General features: G+C 31.7%; 2 protein-coding genes across 2 annotated transcripts; one reads left to right on the top strand and one right to left on the bottom strand.

Annotated features, from left to right (window-relative positions):
* Nucleotides 1–4,281: 4,281 nt before the first annotated feature.
* On the top strand, nucleotides 4,282–7,029 carry LOC114384283 (L-type lectin-domain containing receptor kinase VIII.1-like). The gene has a single exon (XM_028343945.1). The coding sequence runs from the start codon at nucleotides 4,508–4,510 to the stop codon at nucleotides 6,596–6,598; it is 2,091 nt and encodes a 696-aa protein (XP_028199746.1). The 5' UTR covers nucleotides 4,282–4,507; the 3' UTR covers nucleotides 6,599–7,029.
* A 3,185-nt stretch (nucleotides 7,030–10,214) lies between these two features.
* On the bottom strand, nucleotides 10,215–15,670 carry LOC114384284 (glutamate decarboxylase 1-like). Its single transcript, XM_028343946.1, has 7 exons — nucleotides 15,495–15,670; nucleotides 15,205–15,409; nucleotides 12,517–12,717; nucleotides 12,021–12,235; nucleotides 11,657–11,910; nucleotides 11,455–11,507; nucleotides 10,215–10,996 (listed from the first exon to the last, which is right to left on the bottom strand). Exons 1-7 carry the CDS (start codon nucleotides 15,578–15,580, stop codon nucleotides 10,499–10,501), a joined length of 1,512 nt encoding a protein of 503 aa, XP_028199747.1. The 5' UTR covers nucleotides 15,581–15,670; the 3' UTR covers nucleotides 10,215–10,498.
* Between the last annotated feature and the right edge of the window lie 4,330 nt (nucleotides 15,671–20,000).

Raw genomic sequence — 20,000 nt, 5'->3', positions numbered from 1 at the left:
TAATAAGAACAGAAAGTACACATCACTCACGGATATAATCAACAGAGATGCTGACATCATAACCATTTGCAATATATAAATAAAAAAACAATTGAAATTGAAAATGAACTCTTGTGTATTATATAGAATATGACGGGGCTATATATATGCTGCATATTCACCAAGAATTTATGAATGTTAGGAAAGAGAAAGCTCTGGCCAACTTGCATTATGATTTATGAATGCAAAAATCAAGCATTATTCAAGATGTTGACATGAGAGAAAACTGATGAGTCATATTTAGTTATGGCTCAATGATTCATGAGGTTGCCACCAAATTCGATAATCTGCAACGATTTGTAAGCATGTGTTTACAGTTCACACCAGAGAGAAAAATTGCAATTTTCAAATTAATAGTATCCTTGATGATTAAAAATCTATTACCCAATGAGAAAATCAGAACATTGAAGAGGATATGGTACTTGGTTGGGATACGAATAAAGTGGTATATATATCGTGGGGTACGAATAAGGAGTCCAAGTGTCGGTTGTCCCACTTCCAAGTACTAATCATTAATAGTTTTGTTTTTTATTTATTAGTACACCTCCATCTCTTATTTAACGACTTTGCAAAATAGTACTATGTATAATATAATTATAATCACCAGTTTTTACCCTCCTTGTGAAAGACATGGAGAAATAAATTATAATTATATTAAGTAACATATGTGTATATACATTTGTTAAGGTATGTAATTAAAGGACCTAAGATATTTTTAGGAATACCTGATTATGGTATTGTGTCATGTAATTAAATCAAAATCCACGGACACTTTTTGCACGTTGACACATTCATAGTGGTTGGTGCAAATTAAAATCAGAAATAAATATGGGTCTTAGTCCTATGTTTAAGATTGGTATGGTTTGTGGACAGGTGAGTGGACTTTGAGAAGAAGTAACCTAATTGTCAAAAAAGGCATAGAGTTTGAGTACAAGCTTGGTAAAGTCATGCGATTAATAGCTTGGCTCCATACACATACCTTTTTGAGTAATTGAGGTGGAAAAGGGCATCATCTTATCTATAATAATAAACAATGATATCACTATTGAAAAATAACCTCTCGACTCTTCTAATAAGACTTTTTTTTTATTTATTATTGTAACGGCTCGTTTGTCTCATGTTATTATGAAATTGTTTGAAACTTAATGTTGCGTGTTCATCAATTCTCAATGCAACATTTATATATGAATGTTTCCAATGTCCTCCACCAAACCGGCTTCTCTTTAGCAACATTTTTCGGTTGGCTGTTTTGTTATAATTCTAAACTTGTTTCTATTGTCATTTATTTTAGTGTTGATGCTTTGTTTCCCTAACTTTCTGATTGTGTAAAATAACGTATCCTTGTCAAACTATAAATGAAGAAATCTTTTCCTGATTTGCAACAAAAGGAAAAAACTAAAGAAAGAAAAAGTAGCATATAGTCACGCACACACAAAGAAAGAAGAAAAGAGCAAAGTGAAAATTAATTAAAAGAATAAAAGATGAAACCTTTTGTCACCCTTTATTCCTTTCTAATCCGATGGCATTTTGTAACAAGAATCTAAGCAACATTCAACTGCAAGTATACTAAAGCTGCTGTAAAAAAGCTGTGTGTGTGTGTGAAAATATTAATAGGCAAAAAATTCCCATACCTAAGACACGATTTAAAAGCTCTATGCCTCTATCAGTATAAATCACACTTAGATTTCTCTGTATATTAATATGGTTAAGGTTGAAATTTTTTGACAGATAATAATATCCTTACAGTTTTTATTTTGATAATTGACATACTCAAAATTTTAACATTTGATAAGTAAACTACGTACATGAGTAGTGGAGCTGTGGAGGTGATCTTGTCAAACATGTGGTGGGAATGACAATTTGCAACAAGTAATCATGTTCAAAATAAACTGAGATTATGTAGTAGTCGAGTAATCTTTATTTTTTTAAAAAAAAAATTGATTCTCAAGTGGACTATTTTCAAGAAAATAAAAATAAAAATAATGCACCTCAAGAGTGAAGACCTCATATTAGTATTACATAGTGGCAGAAAGCCACGTACGAGGTAGAGAGATGGGTGATTAGTCACCTTCCTGTTGTCAATCAGGATACATGGACTGACTTTTGATCAAAGTGAATTTTGAAACATAAAATATATACAATATAAGCTATACTATTTAGGATGTCTTGAATCAATATGTTAATTAAATTTGGTTTGGTTCCTAATTGTAGAAAATATTCAGTTCAGACCTATGAAGCACTGACATCGACACGGACACTAGACACGACATAGATACTGACACGTGGACAACTATAATGTCTAAAATATAGAACGTAATACGGGTGTCGTGTCGGTGTCGGACACTGACACGGACGCGTGTCAGACACCGGACACGGCAAAGGACTGGAGTGTCCGTGCTTCATAGGTTCAGACTAATAAAATTTAGGTGTAAAAGAGGTATATTTTTCACTAGAAACAATAGATAAGATTATTATGAATAATAAAAAATTATCATTTAAATGCTTAACGTAGTTATAAATTCAGAATTCGATCATGCAATTTGATTGTATAATGTATAAAAAGTAGTATACATATAAATGTTAATGTGAACTCGAATTTTAGATGGAGGAATGTTTTAATAGAAGTCTGAATCACTTTCTTTTAAAATAACTTATTCAAGTTTTAAAATTCATGTTTCTCTGGTGAAGAGCACTATATCTTCGATGTGCTAAAAGTCTTTCCATTTACATAGCTCTCGTGTTAGCATCTTTACGATTTTTCTTTTGTTTTTTTACTCTACAAATTATAAGTGAATTTATTAAAAAGAAAAACATTTAGTGAACTTACAATTACAGAGAGATAAATCATCAGGAAAAATTGACAGTAATTGTAATTTTATTTTCTGATTGTTGTGTACGTGAATTGTTGTGTACGTGAATATATCATGACAATTAATTGATTCTTATTTAACCATTCATTTTATTGTAACTTTATTTTTAAAGACTTTATTATTTTTATGATATCAAATTTTAATAAAATATATTTTAAAAATAATCTTATTTTTTACTTGAGATTAATAAAATTAAATAATTTTATTTTTTTAATTTATGTAAAAATAATTGTTTTTGTTTGTTTATATATAAATGAGGATGATGTATCATATTATTAAATGGTTTGCACTAAGTACTTTTCAACTAGCAGTTTATGTTATTCCCTTTGAAGTATAAAAATACTGAAACAACAGAAAATTGAATCTTAATTAACATATTTAGATAATTGAATTTAACTATTACTTTCTTAATTTTGGTACTTTTTCTACTTGAATTATCTCTTTTTAATCCAATATCACTAAACACATAAGTAATTTTTAAAATTATTAACAAAAAATGTTAATAATTTTCAATAATAGGAAAATTTATAATTGATTAGCAATATAAATTTTTTTTAACGCAAGTAATACACTACAATTAAACTCATAAAATAACAATTTTTTTTATCTTATCCACTATATACATAACTTGAAGAGTGAGTCAGGCAGACAATTTTTTTTTTATCTAAATAAACATATTTTGTGTTTTTAATGTAAACACATTTTACATTTTATCCCTTAACCTTTAATGTGGAAAGTATAAAAAATTTATTTTTTGAAGATATAAAAATATATTATTTATGATAATTAATGATAAAAAAATAGGAAAATGATAGATTCATCTGTGAGTGCACATGTCCGTGACCACGAGAGGCCTTGACTTGAGCAAAGAATTTGTCTGCAGTTGAACGCATTCATACGCAAAGTCACACTTCCTTTATAGCTTACTACCACCTTTCTTAAACATAAGTTTTATCTCAATCATTAAACATAATTAAATATGCACTTAAATTCATCATATGGTTCCTAACCAGAAAGCAGTAAAAAAAAACACCACCTCCATTATTATAAATCATGATTCATGACCAAAGCCCCTAATCTTGAAGTGGAATAATTGTATAATGATGCAAAAAAATATTTATATCCAAGTCGTAGCACAGCATGCCACTGAATAGAGGCAATTTGGCCTTATACAAAAATTTATGAAGAAATTCAAAAATAGATTGATTGATATAGATTAAATTATAGGAGAGAAGTGGTGGAACATTAACATATTTAGGAAATAAAATCTTAAAATATATTATAATTTTTTCATCTATAAAACTTAAATATAGAAGCTAAATTCTGCTGCTAACAAAATGCTGGTAGCACAAGGTTCCGTGTGTGAGTTAAATACATATGAATCTCTTGAAAAAAACAAGAGCACAAAAGAACTTAATGCACATGAGTCTAAGAAAATGGATATATTATTGCGAAGAAACAAAGGAAATAACCGTTGTGAGAGAGTGGGCACGCACCTGCACCTGTCTTCATCTTCCACTTTGTCTTTCTCTCTCTACCCGTGAATTTTCTAATCTCAGTCTCACGTTTTCTCTTTCACTTTCAATACCGTTTCGCCAATGTCGCTTCTCTGCTTCCCCTCAATACTATCTATTTTCTGTTTCTTCAGTTTCGTAACCGCCGCCACCGAGTTCGACTTCGGAACGTTAACTTTGGGAAGCCTCAAGCTCCTCGGCGACGCCCACTTAAACAACGCCACCGTCAGCCTCACGCGCGACCTCGCCGTTCCAACCTCCAGCGCCGGCAGAGCCCTTTACTCCCGTCCTGTCAGATTCCGCCAACCCGGAAACCGTTTTCCGGCGAGCTTCACCACCTTCTTTTCCTTCTCCGTCACCAACCTCAACCCCTCCTCCATCGGCGGCGGCCTCGCCTTCGTCCTCTCGCCGGACGACGACACCATCGGCGACGCCGGCGGGTTTCTCGGCCTCAGCGCAGCCGCCGATGGCGGAGGCTTCATCGCCGTGGAGTTTGATACGCTCATGGACGTGGAGTTTAAGGACATTAATGGGAACCACGTTGGTGTGGACTTAAACAGCGTCGTTTCGAGCGAGGTTGGTGATTTGGCGAACGTTGGGGTCGATCTGAAGAGTGGTGACCTAATCAACGCATGGATCGAGTTCGATGGATCGAGCAAAGGGTTAAGCGTGTGGGTTTCGTATTCCAATCTCAAACCGAAAGATCCCGTTTTGACGATGAATCTCGACGTGGACAAGTATTTGAATGATTTTATGTATGTGGGGTTCTCTGCTTCAACGCAAGGTAGCACCGAGATTCACAGAATAGAGTGGTGGAGTTTTGGCTCGTCTTTTGCGGCGGCGGCGGCGGCGCCTCCTCCGCCGGCGGTGAGCTTGATGAACCCGACGGAGAATTCGGTGAAGTTCGCGCCTCCTCCTTCTTTGGCTCCTTCGCATAGTGAAGAGAAAGAGAGCAAAAGCAAATCGTCTTGCCATAATGGGTTGTGTAAGCAAAACATGGGAGCGGTTGCTGGTGTTGTTACTGCTGGGGCATTTGTTTTGGCTCTTTTTGCTGGTGCCTTGATTTGGTTTTACTCTAAGAAGTTTAAGCGTGTTAAAAAGTTTGATTCACTTGGTTCGGAGATCATTAGAATGCCGAAGCAGTTTAGCTACAAGGAGCTGAATTCTGCTACCAAGTGCTTCAATGCGAATAGGATCATTGGTCATGGCGCGTTTGGGACTGTGTATAAGGGGGTTTTGCCGGAGAATGGGGACATTGTAGCAGTGAAGAGGTGCAGCCATTGTAGTCAGGGGAAGAATGAGTTTTTGTCTGAGTTGTCTATCATCGGGAGCTTGAGGCATCGGAATCTTGTTCGGCTTCAAGGGTGGTGCCATGAGAAAGGGGAGATTTTACTGGTGTATGACTTGATGCCTAATGGGAGTTTGGATAAGGCTTTGTTTGAGGCTAGAACGCCGCTTCCCTGGGCTCATAGAGGCAAGATTTTGTTGGGTGTGGCTTCGGCATTGGCCTACTTGCATCAAGAGTGTGAGAATCAGGTGATTCATAGGGACATTAAGACTAGTAACATAATGTTGGATGAAGGGTTCAATGCCAGGTTGGGAGATTTTGGTTTGGCGAGGCAAACTGAGCATGATAAGTCGCCGGATGCCACGGTGGCTGCGGGGACAATGGGGTACTTGGCACCTGAGTATCTTCTTACGGGGAAGGCTACGGAGAAAACTGATGTGTTTAGTTATGGTGCAGTGGTTCTTGAGGTGGCCAGTGGGAGAAGACCGATAGAGAAGGATGCCAATGGGGGTGGTAAAGGTGGGATTAGCTGCAATTTAGTAGAATGGGTTTGGAGTTTGCACCAGGAAGCTAGGTTGCTAATGGCTGCTGATCCGAGGCTTGAGGGCGAGTTTGATGAAGGGGAGATGAGGAAGATGCTCTTGGTTGGGCTAGCTTGTTCTCACCCTGACCCATTGACTAGACCTACTATGAGGGGTGTGGTTCAGATCCTCGTGGGTGAGGCTGAAGTGCCTCTTGTCCCAAGAACCAAGCCGTCCACCGGTTTTAGTACTTCCCACTCCCACTTATTACTGAGTTTGCAAGATAGTGTATCTGACTGTGATGGTATAATCACCATCTCTACCTCCACATCAGAGAACAGCTTCAATCTTGGAGATATAGTCTGATGGAAGTCTTTGGCTGGGACCAGGCCATTTTTAATTATTGACTCATATTGTAAATAGAGAGAGATATGTATTCATTTGTTCGTGTATGTAAATGACAATAACATGCAATTTAAGGGCCTTGAGAAAGAAGTTTTGGGGTTGTTGCAATTCTGCCTCTAGTGCTCACAATTCATGGCAGAGTGCTGGCTTACACATTTTGGCACAAATTTAATTGGAGGGGTTCATCTCATCCTGCGGAGCAATTCAAGATGTTGGTGTGAAATGTCAAAGACAATGTAGGGAAGGTTATGTAACTTGAGATAGATCATTTTTCTACTTCTAATTGATGCCCAATTATAGGGTGAGCATTAAGCAATTGATGCTAAACAAGCTTTCTTTGGATAATTTGAATTAAGTTACCATGGTATAATAAAGATGGAGATTTCTCTGGAGTTTCTCCTTTGCCCTCCTCATGGCAATACAGGTTTTGTATCTCCCACTTACAGAAATATACACTTTATATATGAAGAAATAATGCCTCAGCTTTATATATGGTTTTCAGTTATTGAAACTGGGATAATGGGTTTTTCTATTTTCTTGATGGGCATATCTTTCCTACTTAATGTAAATCTTGATTCTCTGATGACAAATTATATATATATTGAGTTGGAAAATGGTATTGTTTCTTGCATCTCCAACATTCTCGTTATTTATTTTAGAATTTTGTGATCAGGGTATTAATGGACAGTGGTAGTGGATATATATGGTGTTGTTTCACAATTTTATTGATGAATGAAGGGTTCCCAGGCCTCAGCATAGCGCATTTCATTGTAGTACCACTTGCTACTATCAGCTTTTGTCATTAGACCTTGTCCTTTTTATTCAGACAGACAATTTGAACTTGGGGATAGTTTTACCAAAGCATCTTACCTTCTACTTAACTACTAAGTTATACATTTTTATAAATAAATAACATAAGTAAATAAGAAATAAAACCCTTCATATTTTTTATAGAAAGATTGTTGGTTTTTTCTCTAGTTTACAGTAAAGTATGAGGGCGAATTTATTTTAGTTAACTTAATTGTATTTCTTAGTTATCGTATTAGTTACTGATGAGAGGGCAGATGCACGAGTCTTGGCCCCTAGGTGATTGGTCCCCATGCATAGTTTATTCTGTTTTACAACTGTAGGAAATAAGTGAACCTTTTGTAATCCTAGTTCCTGGTCCTGGTAATGTGTATTGCTTGAGTCATTCTACTCTTGATCCTTCCTCTCTCTCTCTCTCTCTCTCTCTCTTTTTCATATAATAAGTCACATATAAACTCTTGCTGCTACATGTGACAAGCCACCATGTAGAACCATTGTCTATTTTAATCTCAACCTGCAATGTGTTTTTGTATTACTGCATGGTTTTGTAGATTGATTGTGAATTCCCTAGATTCGATAATCTGCAGTTTAGATCTCCTACTTTCCTTTAAAAATGATTGCCAGTGATGAGAATCATCCAATATGCTTGTTGATAGCATTTTAACTTACAAAGGCTGTAAGATTCATCTTTCTTACAATATTTTTTTTGTCATTAGAACATTATTGTAGACACATCATCTTGATGTTCAACTATCTAAAAATACTCGGTTACTTATCTACTACTACCATTTTTGGGTGGGCATTATTTAGAAACTGGTATTGAAGTATCAAGTTTGCTGGTGTTGTGTATCATTTTATGCCTATGTCCTTTTGACCTCTATGACTATGATTGAGTGACAAATGGTGAAAACAACTGAATAATGAATGAAATATAGGAAATTTATGTAATGATCTAGCCACAAGGAAGTGGCATAGGTAGTTTTATATGCTTAAGTGGAAAAGGAAGGTCTGGCTGGATGTATTTGTATTGTAACTGTTCCTTTTCTCTAGTGCTCGTAATCTTGAATTTCTGAATGGCAAAAGTTTGTCAATATTGATTCTACTATACGCTGTAATTGAATTTATTGAATATGGCTAATGTTGAGCACAAGAGTTCTAATACTCTGATGAGGAATTGTAGCCAAATGAGCATGTAAATTGTAAAATGATCATTAATGAAAGGTGTTTTCATCAGCTTAGTTAATACACAGAGACACATCACATTCATTTTCCTTTCCTTATATCTTTTTGAGAGATTTTTGTTCTGAAAGACAAATACAAATGTATTTTGGGGGCAAGACAAGTTATTTGTTGAAATGCTACTGTAGATATCTCTGGGATTGTCATTGTCAAATGATGATTTTGTGGTACAAGTGGAAGTCCTAGTACTCTTCAAAGTTCTTATAATTACTTGATCACTACTACAGCTCAGTCACTGTTCTTGATTATTTACCTAATATAAATATAAATAGGTGGCTCACTACTTAGACGGGTCAATACCGTGATTTATAATAGTAACATAGACTAATAATCAAGGCCATTCTTCTTCATCTCAAATTCAATTACTTTAGCCATTTCCGCCTAATGGGACACAATCTTTTCTATAACCTCTGGAAAGTAAGTAAGAAGTTTCGATGTGATATTTTTACTATTTATAAAAAAAAAATTATTATTTTTTCAATTGTAATTTGCTCATTTATATATTGAAGTTTTCTCTTAAAAATATTAAAGCTGTTATATTTATTAATTAATTATTAATAATAAAATATTTGTTGCTTTTGGTGAAAGATATAAATTATAAAGTTGTTATATTTTTTTTTTTACAATTTTAATGCTGTAATTTGATTGACAAATATTTAATACATTGTAATAATGTATATTTTTTTATAAATAAAGTATTATGTTGTTGCAAAAAGTTATAGTTATCATTATGTAAAACATTTTTTTATGTTATTAGTGTTAATTTAATTTAAGTTCAATTATTAGGATGTGATGATATTTATTTATAAGTATTTTTAAAAAATATTCATTTATAAGTAACGCATGAAGCATTTACATTAAATATGTTGATATTTGATTTTTCTAGGAATTAATCAACATGATATTGCAAATAACAATATCTTTAATGAGAGATTCTCCCTTGGACCAAAAATAATACTAGTTGCTTGAAGAAATAGTTAATGTCTCAATAATAGACTTAACATTAGTTAAGAGTATAAAAGAAAATAAGTAATATATCTAAAAAAGAGTGATCTATTTTCTTATATGTAGAAAAAAAAATTCATTTATTACCTTTATACCTATATAAAAATAAACATTTTAAATAATTTATAAGAATTAAGGGAGATGATTAATTTAGTTAGTATCATTAAAATTTGTTAATAATTTGTACTTTTTTAAATTACCCTTCAAATCTGTACAAAACTTACATATAGTTTTACACTAGTAGGTGTTTACGTTATTCTTTAATTAAAATTGAAGTTTTGCCTCAATAATACACGGAAAAAGTTTGCATAAAACTATGCATAATATTGAAATAAAACTCTATTTATAATTGAACAACAACACATTACACATACAATCATCAATGTCGAAAGATACTGCGTGCACATCATGATCATTGTAAATGAGGAAAGATTGAGAGTGTGTGTATGTGTGATTACTGATTAATTAATTCATCATTGCGCTCATAATCCTCTCTATTTGCGAGCAAAATAAAAATCTCATCTGATTTTAAAAGCGAGATTACTATCTTGAGATTCAACGGTACGTTCAAGCTTTTCTATGATGAGATAAAATTTTTATCTTTCAACAATTTCAGCATATCTAAAGTACGCTATGTTATTGGGGAAGGGAATTACTGCATCCTCCACACGATATATAATAGTAATAAAGTTTGTAGTAAAATTTGTGCCTACAAACTAGAAAGGTTGTAGGCACACGTACTCACACAGGAATTGCATGTTCTGGTCCGGTCTCCATAAGTAGCTCAAAAAATGATCCAAAAACAAGGCTCTAACAAACACCATTCATCTTCTTCCTCTCCATCACAAACTTCTTCCAAACTGAAGTGATTTCCCTTTGTGTCTCTATTTCACTCTTCTTGGCAAACAGCACTTTTTCCTCATTTTCTTCACCTGATTCACCAGTAACCGTTATGGTGTTGGTGCTGATCACCCTAGCTGGAAGCAAATCCAGTTCGTGCAACACTTTGGTGACATCAATCACAAGACGCTCCGCGAGGGTGCGAGAAAAGTCCTCCCTAATCACAACACGGAGCACTGTCACATGTTGTGCATCTGGGGGCATTGTGTATGCTGGCACTATCCAACCATAGCGCCTCAGCATATCAGAGATTTGGAATTCATTGAAGTGGGTGTGGTCTTTCAAAGTGAATGCCACCAATGGAACACCAATGTCTTTGGATACAATCTCAAACCTTCCTGTTTTCTCCAGTCCTTCCTTAAGCACTGTCATGTTGTCTCTGCAGTTTTCCATCACCATTTTATATCCCTGCAAATTCAATTAATAGACTTTAATTTTGATATACTATCATTTTAACATTCACATGTAATTACAAATAGTCCTGCCTTTGACTTTTAATGTAATTATTATTATAACTATAGTGACAGTTCATGATTACATGATCATGTAAAAAATCTTTATATTCTGAATGTATTGTAATTAATTAAATTCCAATTAATATAATGCAATCATGTTTAAGAAAAAAGTTTAAGATCATATTATTCAATAATTTTTTTTAAAAATGTTATAGTTTAAAGTGTGAGATTTGCAAGTGTAAAGTAATGCCACATCGTTCTTAAAACAAACATTTGTTAAAATTTCAAGACACATTCTTAATAGAAGTAATTTCAGGTAACCAAAACACTCATCTGTCATTGATTTAAGGATTTGATGTTAAGGATTCAAGCAATTTGATTTAAGCTTTGTCTACATGGATGTCTTAATACCTCATAACCCAGTCGAATTAGTTGGTAGTACTGAGCAATAACTTGGCTAGAACCTGCATTGCATATTTCATGGAAGAAATTAGTACCTAGTACTAGTAGTGATCAATATGCATATACTAATTAGTGGTACAAAGGGAAAAGAATAATTAAGGTCAATTTTATCTAGTTAGTAGTTATTGCACCAATTGAGTGCTTCAATTACCTTTGGAGAAGTTGAGGGTGAAGGTGGGTTGATCAGCTCCTAGATAGTTAATGTGGAAAATGAGTTCCTCAGGAAGGTCTTCCTTGCTTCTCCAAATGACCCAACCAATTCCAGCATAGACTAGACCATATTTGTGTCCACTAACATTGATGCTCTTCACTAGTGGCAACCGAAAATCCCACTCAAGCTCAGGATAGAGAAAAGGTGCAATGAATCCACCACTGGCTGCATCCACATGAATTGGAGTGTCCCATCTACCAATAATTAATTTCACATGTCAATTCCAAGTCTAAATTAAAGTACCTTAAACTAGGTTCACAAAATAGGAAGCAGTTAAGACTCAATCAATATGTGCAATACAAACCCAGTTTCCTTATTCTTTTCCACCAGGAGATCATTTAAAAGTTTGACATCTTCAAACTCTCCATTCAGAGTGGAACCAAGGATAGCAGCAACACAAATGGTGTTATCATCCACCATTTCCACTGCTTTTTCAGGGTCCATTACATAGTATCCATCACGCAGCTTCACCTCTTTCAGCTCCACCTCAAAGTACCTTGCAAATTTCTCCCAGCAAACCTTCACCAGAGGAGTGCTAGTAAGACTCTCTAATATACTCTTTCTAACATATTTTTTATTATTGATTAAATTTATTAAGTGTTACAAAATCATGAAAGAGACTAATTAAATAGAAAATGGAGCCGATAAAATTTTGTAATTTTCATTAAATTTTAACTGAACAGAAAGTATATCGCAACCATTTCTCTTTATATTATTAGTGCTAGACTCTTGGGAAAAAAAACAATTTTCAACAATGCTAAAATTTCAGTGGCAGAACATTCAAGTATTTTTTTGTGTACCTGAACATTGGCACCAGTGACAATGTTGGGATTGTCATAAGGCTTCCCTTCTTGTTTCCTTCTATTCTGCCACCTCCTTTTGAATGCCAACCCAGCCAACATTATGGCCTCTGATGAGCCAACCGTGCCAACACCAACTGCAATTTCTGACTCTTCGAGTGGTGCATTGAAAAGGTGAGCTATCATGTTAACACACCGGTTCTGCAAGCATACAAGTTTGAATGGTAACATTACACTCTCCATAATTAGAGCACATGTACATAGCTGGCTACTTTTAGAAAACATGGGATATATTGTCAACATTGCCTATTATACATGTGCTTATTGTTAAAGCGGCGAGGTGGAGTGAACTTTAAGTTGGATGAGAAGTTTTTAATATTAAAACGTTGTTATTGAGCAGTATATTTTTCAATTCTATTTTTTTCATATTTATTATTACCTGTGTTTCTATATATAAGATTCTTTAAATTAATTCACATTCTTTAAGAAAAATAATTAATTTAATTAATCTTATTAAATTTATTAATTATTTATACTCTTCTTTTAAAATTATCCTTAATTTTTCTCTCTACTTAATTGTTTCTCACCAAAAAGTAATTAATATTTGAAGAGAGAATGTTATAATTAATTAAGGAAATTATATGATAAAAATAATTAATGTACTAAACTTTTAAAAGAAAATCTTATAAGCAGAACAAATAATAAAATAGAGGTAGTATTACTTTACTCTCCATTCTATCTATTTATTATATTTTTTTTCCTTCTTGGTTCTTTCTTCTCTCCCCAGTATATACACTCCTTAGAAATGTGAAATCATTTTTGTCCTGTATATTTTTAAAAATAGTGTAACTTTCAACCATTTTATTTTATAGAGCAAGTATGATGTAATATTTTTTTTTTGTATTTTTATTACAAATTTATAATTAGTAGGAGAATCAGAGAATAATGGCAAGTTAGATTTGCTAGACTGCCAATTAGTACAAGTTCTTTACATATAACATCACTTATTTTAATTCCTGTAAATCCTATATCATCCAAATATTGACATGTTCCCAAGCTAGTATGATGTAGTTAAATTATTACGTGTATGGATACAGTTACTGCTTAGACGCCACATGCTTGCCGACTTGGTCTCTTCCACCTTGTTAGCTCATGTGATTATATTGACATAATTTGTAAGTGTAGATAAAAGAAAAATATGATATACTTTTTTCTATGGTTAAGATGAATTTCACTTAACTGTTGGTACAATTTTTTAAATTTTTTATACTAGGTATCACGTGGGACATGGACAGTAAGTTGACAACGAAGTGAATGAGGTTGGATTTTTGGATATTTTAGATTTTAGTTCCACCCTTCAATACAAAACTTAATTTGTCTTTATTTATTCTATCACTTAAAGACGAAAATCTAAACTTGTCGCGCATCAAAACTGAAACCAACCTCTCCACCTTTCATTATGATCGACAGTAAAGTTTCTACTAATTTTTTTTCTATCTAATAATTAGTTTTAAATCTAATCCAATTATACCAAAATTCTTCTTTTTTTTCCCCTCTATGATAGATCTATTGTTCTTCTATTTGTCTACTACCAAGTCGGTCCCAATTGTCAAAACAAAAGACTGGCCCAATGTATTTTGATTGAACCAAAGGACTTTCTGATTGCTTGCCATTGATTAAGGGCTTGCCTTCTTTTCCATGTGGGCCCCTAATTCACAGGTCCCACAATTATGAAATATGGGTATAACAGAGAGAAAAGCAAAGCCCGCGGATGAGAAATAAAGGGTATAAAAAGAAATTATGATTAAATAAATAGTAAGCAATATCTTTTCACTTAAAAAAAATTAGAAATTTAAGAGAAACTATTCTATTGTTCTGTAGATTGGTGATTGCAAACAAGGATGATTTTAGAGATATGGTTCGCATTCGATTATTATTCTCCGTATTGATGTTCTCGAGTTTAGTCATGCAAATAATGTACAGTTAAATCTTTTGAAGATGTAAATCATAGAACCTCGTGAAAGATTTTTCATGCCACAGGAAAAACAAAATTATAATAGATGCCAACATGCTCGTTTTTCTCGTTATATATTTATAGGTACTCTTTTTAAAAATACAACAACAAAATTCTGTTGAAATCATCACATAATAGTAATAATAGGACTAAGTGACTAACTATCCAAGAGTGCATTTCTGACAGTAAATTGTGGGTCACCACATATTGAAAGAAAGAAAAGATGCATTGTTGATTGTAGGATTTGTATGCAAAAAAAGAAATGGTTTTATTTTAGGAGATTTTTTAATTGATACATGATTACAGTTTTTTTTTCTTCTTTTTTAAATGATACTATCGTGACTTTACTTAAGATAGGAAAAGAAAAACTTTCCACTAACACCGCGCTGATATAAGCTACTATGATTTCTCTTTCTTTCTTTTCATCTTCTGGTATCATTCACAGTAGGAAATTAAACAAAATTTAAAACTTTTTATCTCATTTTTTACTAAACAACCTACAAAATCTTACTATCATTTTCTACTTTCTTTTTCTTCCTTTTCACCTTTTTTTACTAAAACAAAATTAAATCACACTTAAAGAATATTTAAATTATCTAACCGCATGTGAGAAATTGATTAAATGAAAATTTTATCTCTGATGATTGAAAATAATGAATTAGTGTGGGACTTGCCTGGAGTTCAGTGGTGACAGGATACTCATCCATGTCGACGTAGTTTTTGTTAATGGCAGCCATGATGAGTTTGTCACATTCAGGCTCCATCCACGTCGTCACGAACGACGCCAGGTTCAGCCTCGGATTCCCGTCTAGCATTAGCTCGTCGTTTATGATTTGGTACGCCGCTTCCTTCGGAACCGATTGCTCCGCCATCTTGAACCTGCATTCATCGATCCACCATTCTATCGATCAGAAAGAGAGAGATCCAGAGTAATCAATTAGTATATATATATGTAGAAATGAACCTGGGAAGAGAGGTGCGGACATAGCGAGAGGCGAAGGTGGAATGAATAGAGACGTCTTTCTCCGACGCGGTTTTCGACAGAACCATCACGCTCGCCGGCGAGATTCAGAGAGAAACTATGTGTGTGAAGTGATTGTTTAATTGTGTTGACGATTATTAAGGTGATGAGAGGAATTAGGGTCTTAAATAGAGGGGAGAGAGCTTTAAGTATTTACATGGCCATAATTAATAAATGCGTACATTGTAATTTGATTTGATATAATATGTTATTGTCTTTAAAATATGAATATACAAAGTAATTATATAACATGTTATGAATAAATATAAATAAATTATTTGAAATAATTATTTTTGTAAAATGTTATAATTTTATAATTATAATTATTTTTTAAATGAAAATAAGTAATTTGAATTAATCATAACTGTAAAATTGATCATAGTTTTATAAAAAAAAAAATTAAAGTTAGGACAAGTTTTCTAAAATTCCACAATTAAATAATAAAATATAATTAACTTTTTTAGTTGCAGAATATTTTTTTTATTAAGAATTATTTAAGATTGAATATATGAAAACTTAACTGTAATGATTTATTTTTAAAAAAAAAAAACTTGGTGCAAGTGTACGTTGTCAGATTAATTGTTACAGATTTTTTTTATATATAAAATATCATGTGTAAGTTCAGTTTAAGAAGTTGTGGTTGATTGAGATGTTATGTTTAAATAAAATTAAAATGTACTTTAGTGATCGTAGGCGTTGTTGCATACATAGATTATTGAAGATGTTAAATTAAGAAATGATACATTTGAGTTTTAAAAATATGTTGTTAACTAGAATTTATATTTTTATAATTAATATTTTCTAAAAATAATATTGTTCCACGTTATTTTTGCGTGTATGCTTTTCATACCAAAAAGTCTCTCTCTCTCTCTCTCTCTCTCTCTCTCTCTCTATATATATATATATATATATATATATATATATATATATATATATTAAAAATGTTATCACTAAATAAATTTGAATAAACATAGATATGGACTTTAATTTTGGGCGACAGAGATCAATTTCAAGAACTTTTTTCTCATTTCATTAAATCCGGAAACTAAAATGAAAGTGAGTTACACTTTTAAAGACTAAATTGATCTTTTGCTCTTTCTCTTTTCTTAAATTAATTCATGACAATGAAATTAAAGTTATGACAAAATTGTAATGGTGTCTACTTTGGACATGAATATTGACATATTGCGTAAAGCACAAGCTTTCTACTCTCTAAAAAGAATTCCAGATTTTTTTAGCTAAAGGTTTAAAAACAAAATAGACAATCATATTCTGAGGTCAAAACATACGACAAATCTAAGAAGAAAAAGAAAATCAATTGTAACATGTTTGCCGAGGGTTTCAGGTGTTTATTTTCTTTTTCAGCATGCGAATGTTGAGAAGACAGAAATACTCATAATGCTTTTAAATAAACAATACATGTTAAGAAGATTTAATTCACTTGATTAGATAGGATGCCTGAGTTAATCTAAACTCTTACACTGTCTTCTCATATATAAAAAAATATTATGTAATTGTAAACTCCTTCGAAACTTCTTAAACTTTTTTTTTAAATTTTGTTCTAATAAAAGGTCAGTAGAGAATTAGGCAAATATAGAATTATATATTGTCAATTCGTTAATTTGGTTTCAAAAAACAATATTTTTATTTTATTTTCTGTTTATTTAATACTTATAAAATTATTTTATTTCTTAAAGATATTTAAAATGATGTGATATTTTTATAATTACTAATGAAAATAAAAATAAATAAATTAAAGTTAAGGAATACTGTAGTGAAGGAATAATAGCATACTGCTACGTTACTAGTTTAATGGTTGATGCATGAATCAGTTATGGTTGACGAAAAAGTGAAAGAACCCTAACGAATGATATTTTTTTTCCACTTTTTTTATTACTTTAAATTTGGCCAACATCAAATAGAATCGAAGGAACATAACTTTTCAAAACACAAATATTATACTGTATTAATGGCAGTTGATTTCACTATTTGTTTATTAGATTACATAGTCATTGACTCATTGACTCATTACAAAGTTTTTTTATTTATTTTTCAAGTTTGATCTGAAAAAGGCATACTAGTATATGTTATTGTTAGAATCTTCACATTAGTAGGGACATGCATTTGCCTAGGCTTTTTTTAATCATATTTTAAAGTTAAAATTAATAATATTTTAAAAATTTATTTAATCATTTTATATATTTATTCAAACCTTCACAACTATTCATTGACTCAAGCTATTATCAATTTGTCATCGTTTTTCCTTTTAAAAGAATTATCATCATTTTAGATTTTGTACAAGACAACACAACTGTGATAGCTGTCATGTGCATTAAAACTCGTTACGTTGAATTCTAATATTGTAACAAAGTAAAATAATTATTATGATAGCTGATTGATGAATAATGTAAAACTTTTTATAATATGAGAATGGTATAATTTTTTGGAGTGCATATATTATTGTTAACCAACATAAATATTTATTAATGTTCATTTTAGAACTTATTTTAGTAATATATATATATAGTACAATTATAAAAATTACAACATGAAAATAAAAGTTACAGATTAAGTAATAAAAAATTAAATGATAAAATTTACGACATTTATGAATCTGTAACGTGCTTTTCTAAGATGACACTTTTTTTTGTGATTTTATTACTTAATCTGTAAATTTTTGTTTCACATATCCCTTTTAGTTGAGGAGAGTTGGTGAACTATGAAGTGACCCCTAATTCATATACATATCCTAGCAATTTTTTTTTTTGTCTTACACCCATTCATAAAAAAAATCATAGACTTATTCTTACAAATAAGTAAACTTTAACAAAATTATTTTTATTAAAGATCAAGTGTTATCCGCAATATATTAATTATTTATATATAATCACTTGATTATGGACCAATTTATTTAAACTTATTTATTGAAATAAGTGTTTATTTAATAAAATAAATAATTTTATATTTTTTAATGTATTTGTTTAAACTGCTGATTTAAAAAATAATTTTCTATTTATTATAAGAAGCAAAATCTATTTGTTTCTTAAAAAATGTTTATATAAAAAGTACTTATTTTAAATTTATTTATTTATTTTAAACAAACTCACCTATCATCAAACATTTAGTGCATGCATAAAATGAAATTGGAATAGTAAATTTTAACCATATAACCTATACACAATGGTTAAATTATTTGAATTAATTTTAATCTTAATCATTCTTCTATTTATAGAATTGAGATTTCCTCCTTTCATACTCTGGTCTCTGACCCAATACACTCCCAACTCTTATTCAGGGAAAGTATACCGTCAAAATGAACCTTCGCTTGAGACAGAATTCAATGTTTAAAACAACGCATTAGGACGGATACATAAAAGAAGAAAAATGGAATGCACCAAGAAAGTGTCACATTTGATCTTGTTATACATGTAAGAAAGAGAGCTGAGACATCTAACTTTTTTTCCCCCAAAAACATGAATTGGGGTAGATGTAGGGGTTTAGTTATAGCATAACATTATTGATATAATGTCCTGCTAATGAATGTTTCAAGTACAATTAAATTAAAGTGTACTCAACATAGATTAAAGTGTTGTCAACTATTTGAAGAAATAAATATCAAATTATTTGTGTGCTTGTGTAATTTTAACATAGTAAATACTTTTATTTTAAGCAAATACTTTCTATATTTGCTTCTTTAATAGATGTCCTAAAGACAATAAATAGATGGAGGATGTTCACTTATGAGGATTAAGGGAACTCACAGAAGTTTTGTCTGAGTATTTTATACGATTCACCTTCACCATCGGACTTTGAACAGCACATTTGGTGTGAGACATTCATCTTTCTAATGATAGACCTTAACAGTGCACTAGAAAGAAAAAAGAAGATATGTTAAGCACATCAAGTAACATAAATTTTCAGCATCCAATAAAGCAAGCTTGAACTGTGTTTCTTACTCTACACGCATTATAGCAAATTAGCAATAATATATATATATATATATATATATATATATATATATATATATATATATGGTTTCTTAATATTTTAGTTAAAAAAAATTAAACTTGCCTCCTCTAATAATAATTAACTCACTGTATCTGTTTGCTTCTGACTCGCGGCACAACCCACCAAATCAGTAACTGTATTTACTGACTTAAAATTTTCTATTTTAAGAAACCTAGGCTTTTGTTTTGTGCCCCTCTCACAATCTTACTGGACAGAAATACATTTAACTATTTCGCATACATATACTTATAACAATAGTTATAATGTACAACAAAATGCCATTAAAAATTTAGGATTTCTGTTTCCTATATAGATATATCATTGAAATGACTTATTCAAATAAGTGGTTTCATTGCAATCAGTAAACTTACTTCAGCACTGGACTTTGGTTTAACGTTCAATTTTTGGAAAATTAAATTGTTATGCATTTGATTTACCGTT

This window comes from Glycine soja, chromosome 14 (assembly GCF_004193775.1).
Source record: "Glycine soja cultivar W05 chromosome 14, ASM419377v2, whole genome shotgun sequence".
Classification (NCBI taxonomy): domain Eukaryota; kingdom Viridiplantae; phylum Streptophyta; class Magnoliopsida; order Fabales; family Fabaceae; genus Glycine; species Glycine soja.
The sequence above is the reverse complement of the archived record's forward strand: the minus strand, read 5'-3'. Positions and strand labels throughout refer to the sequence as shown.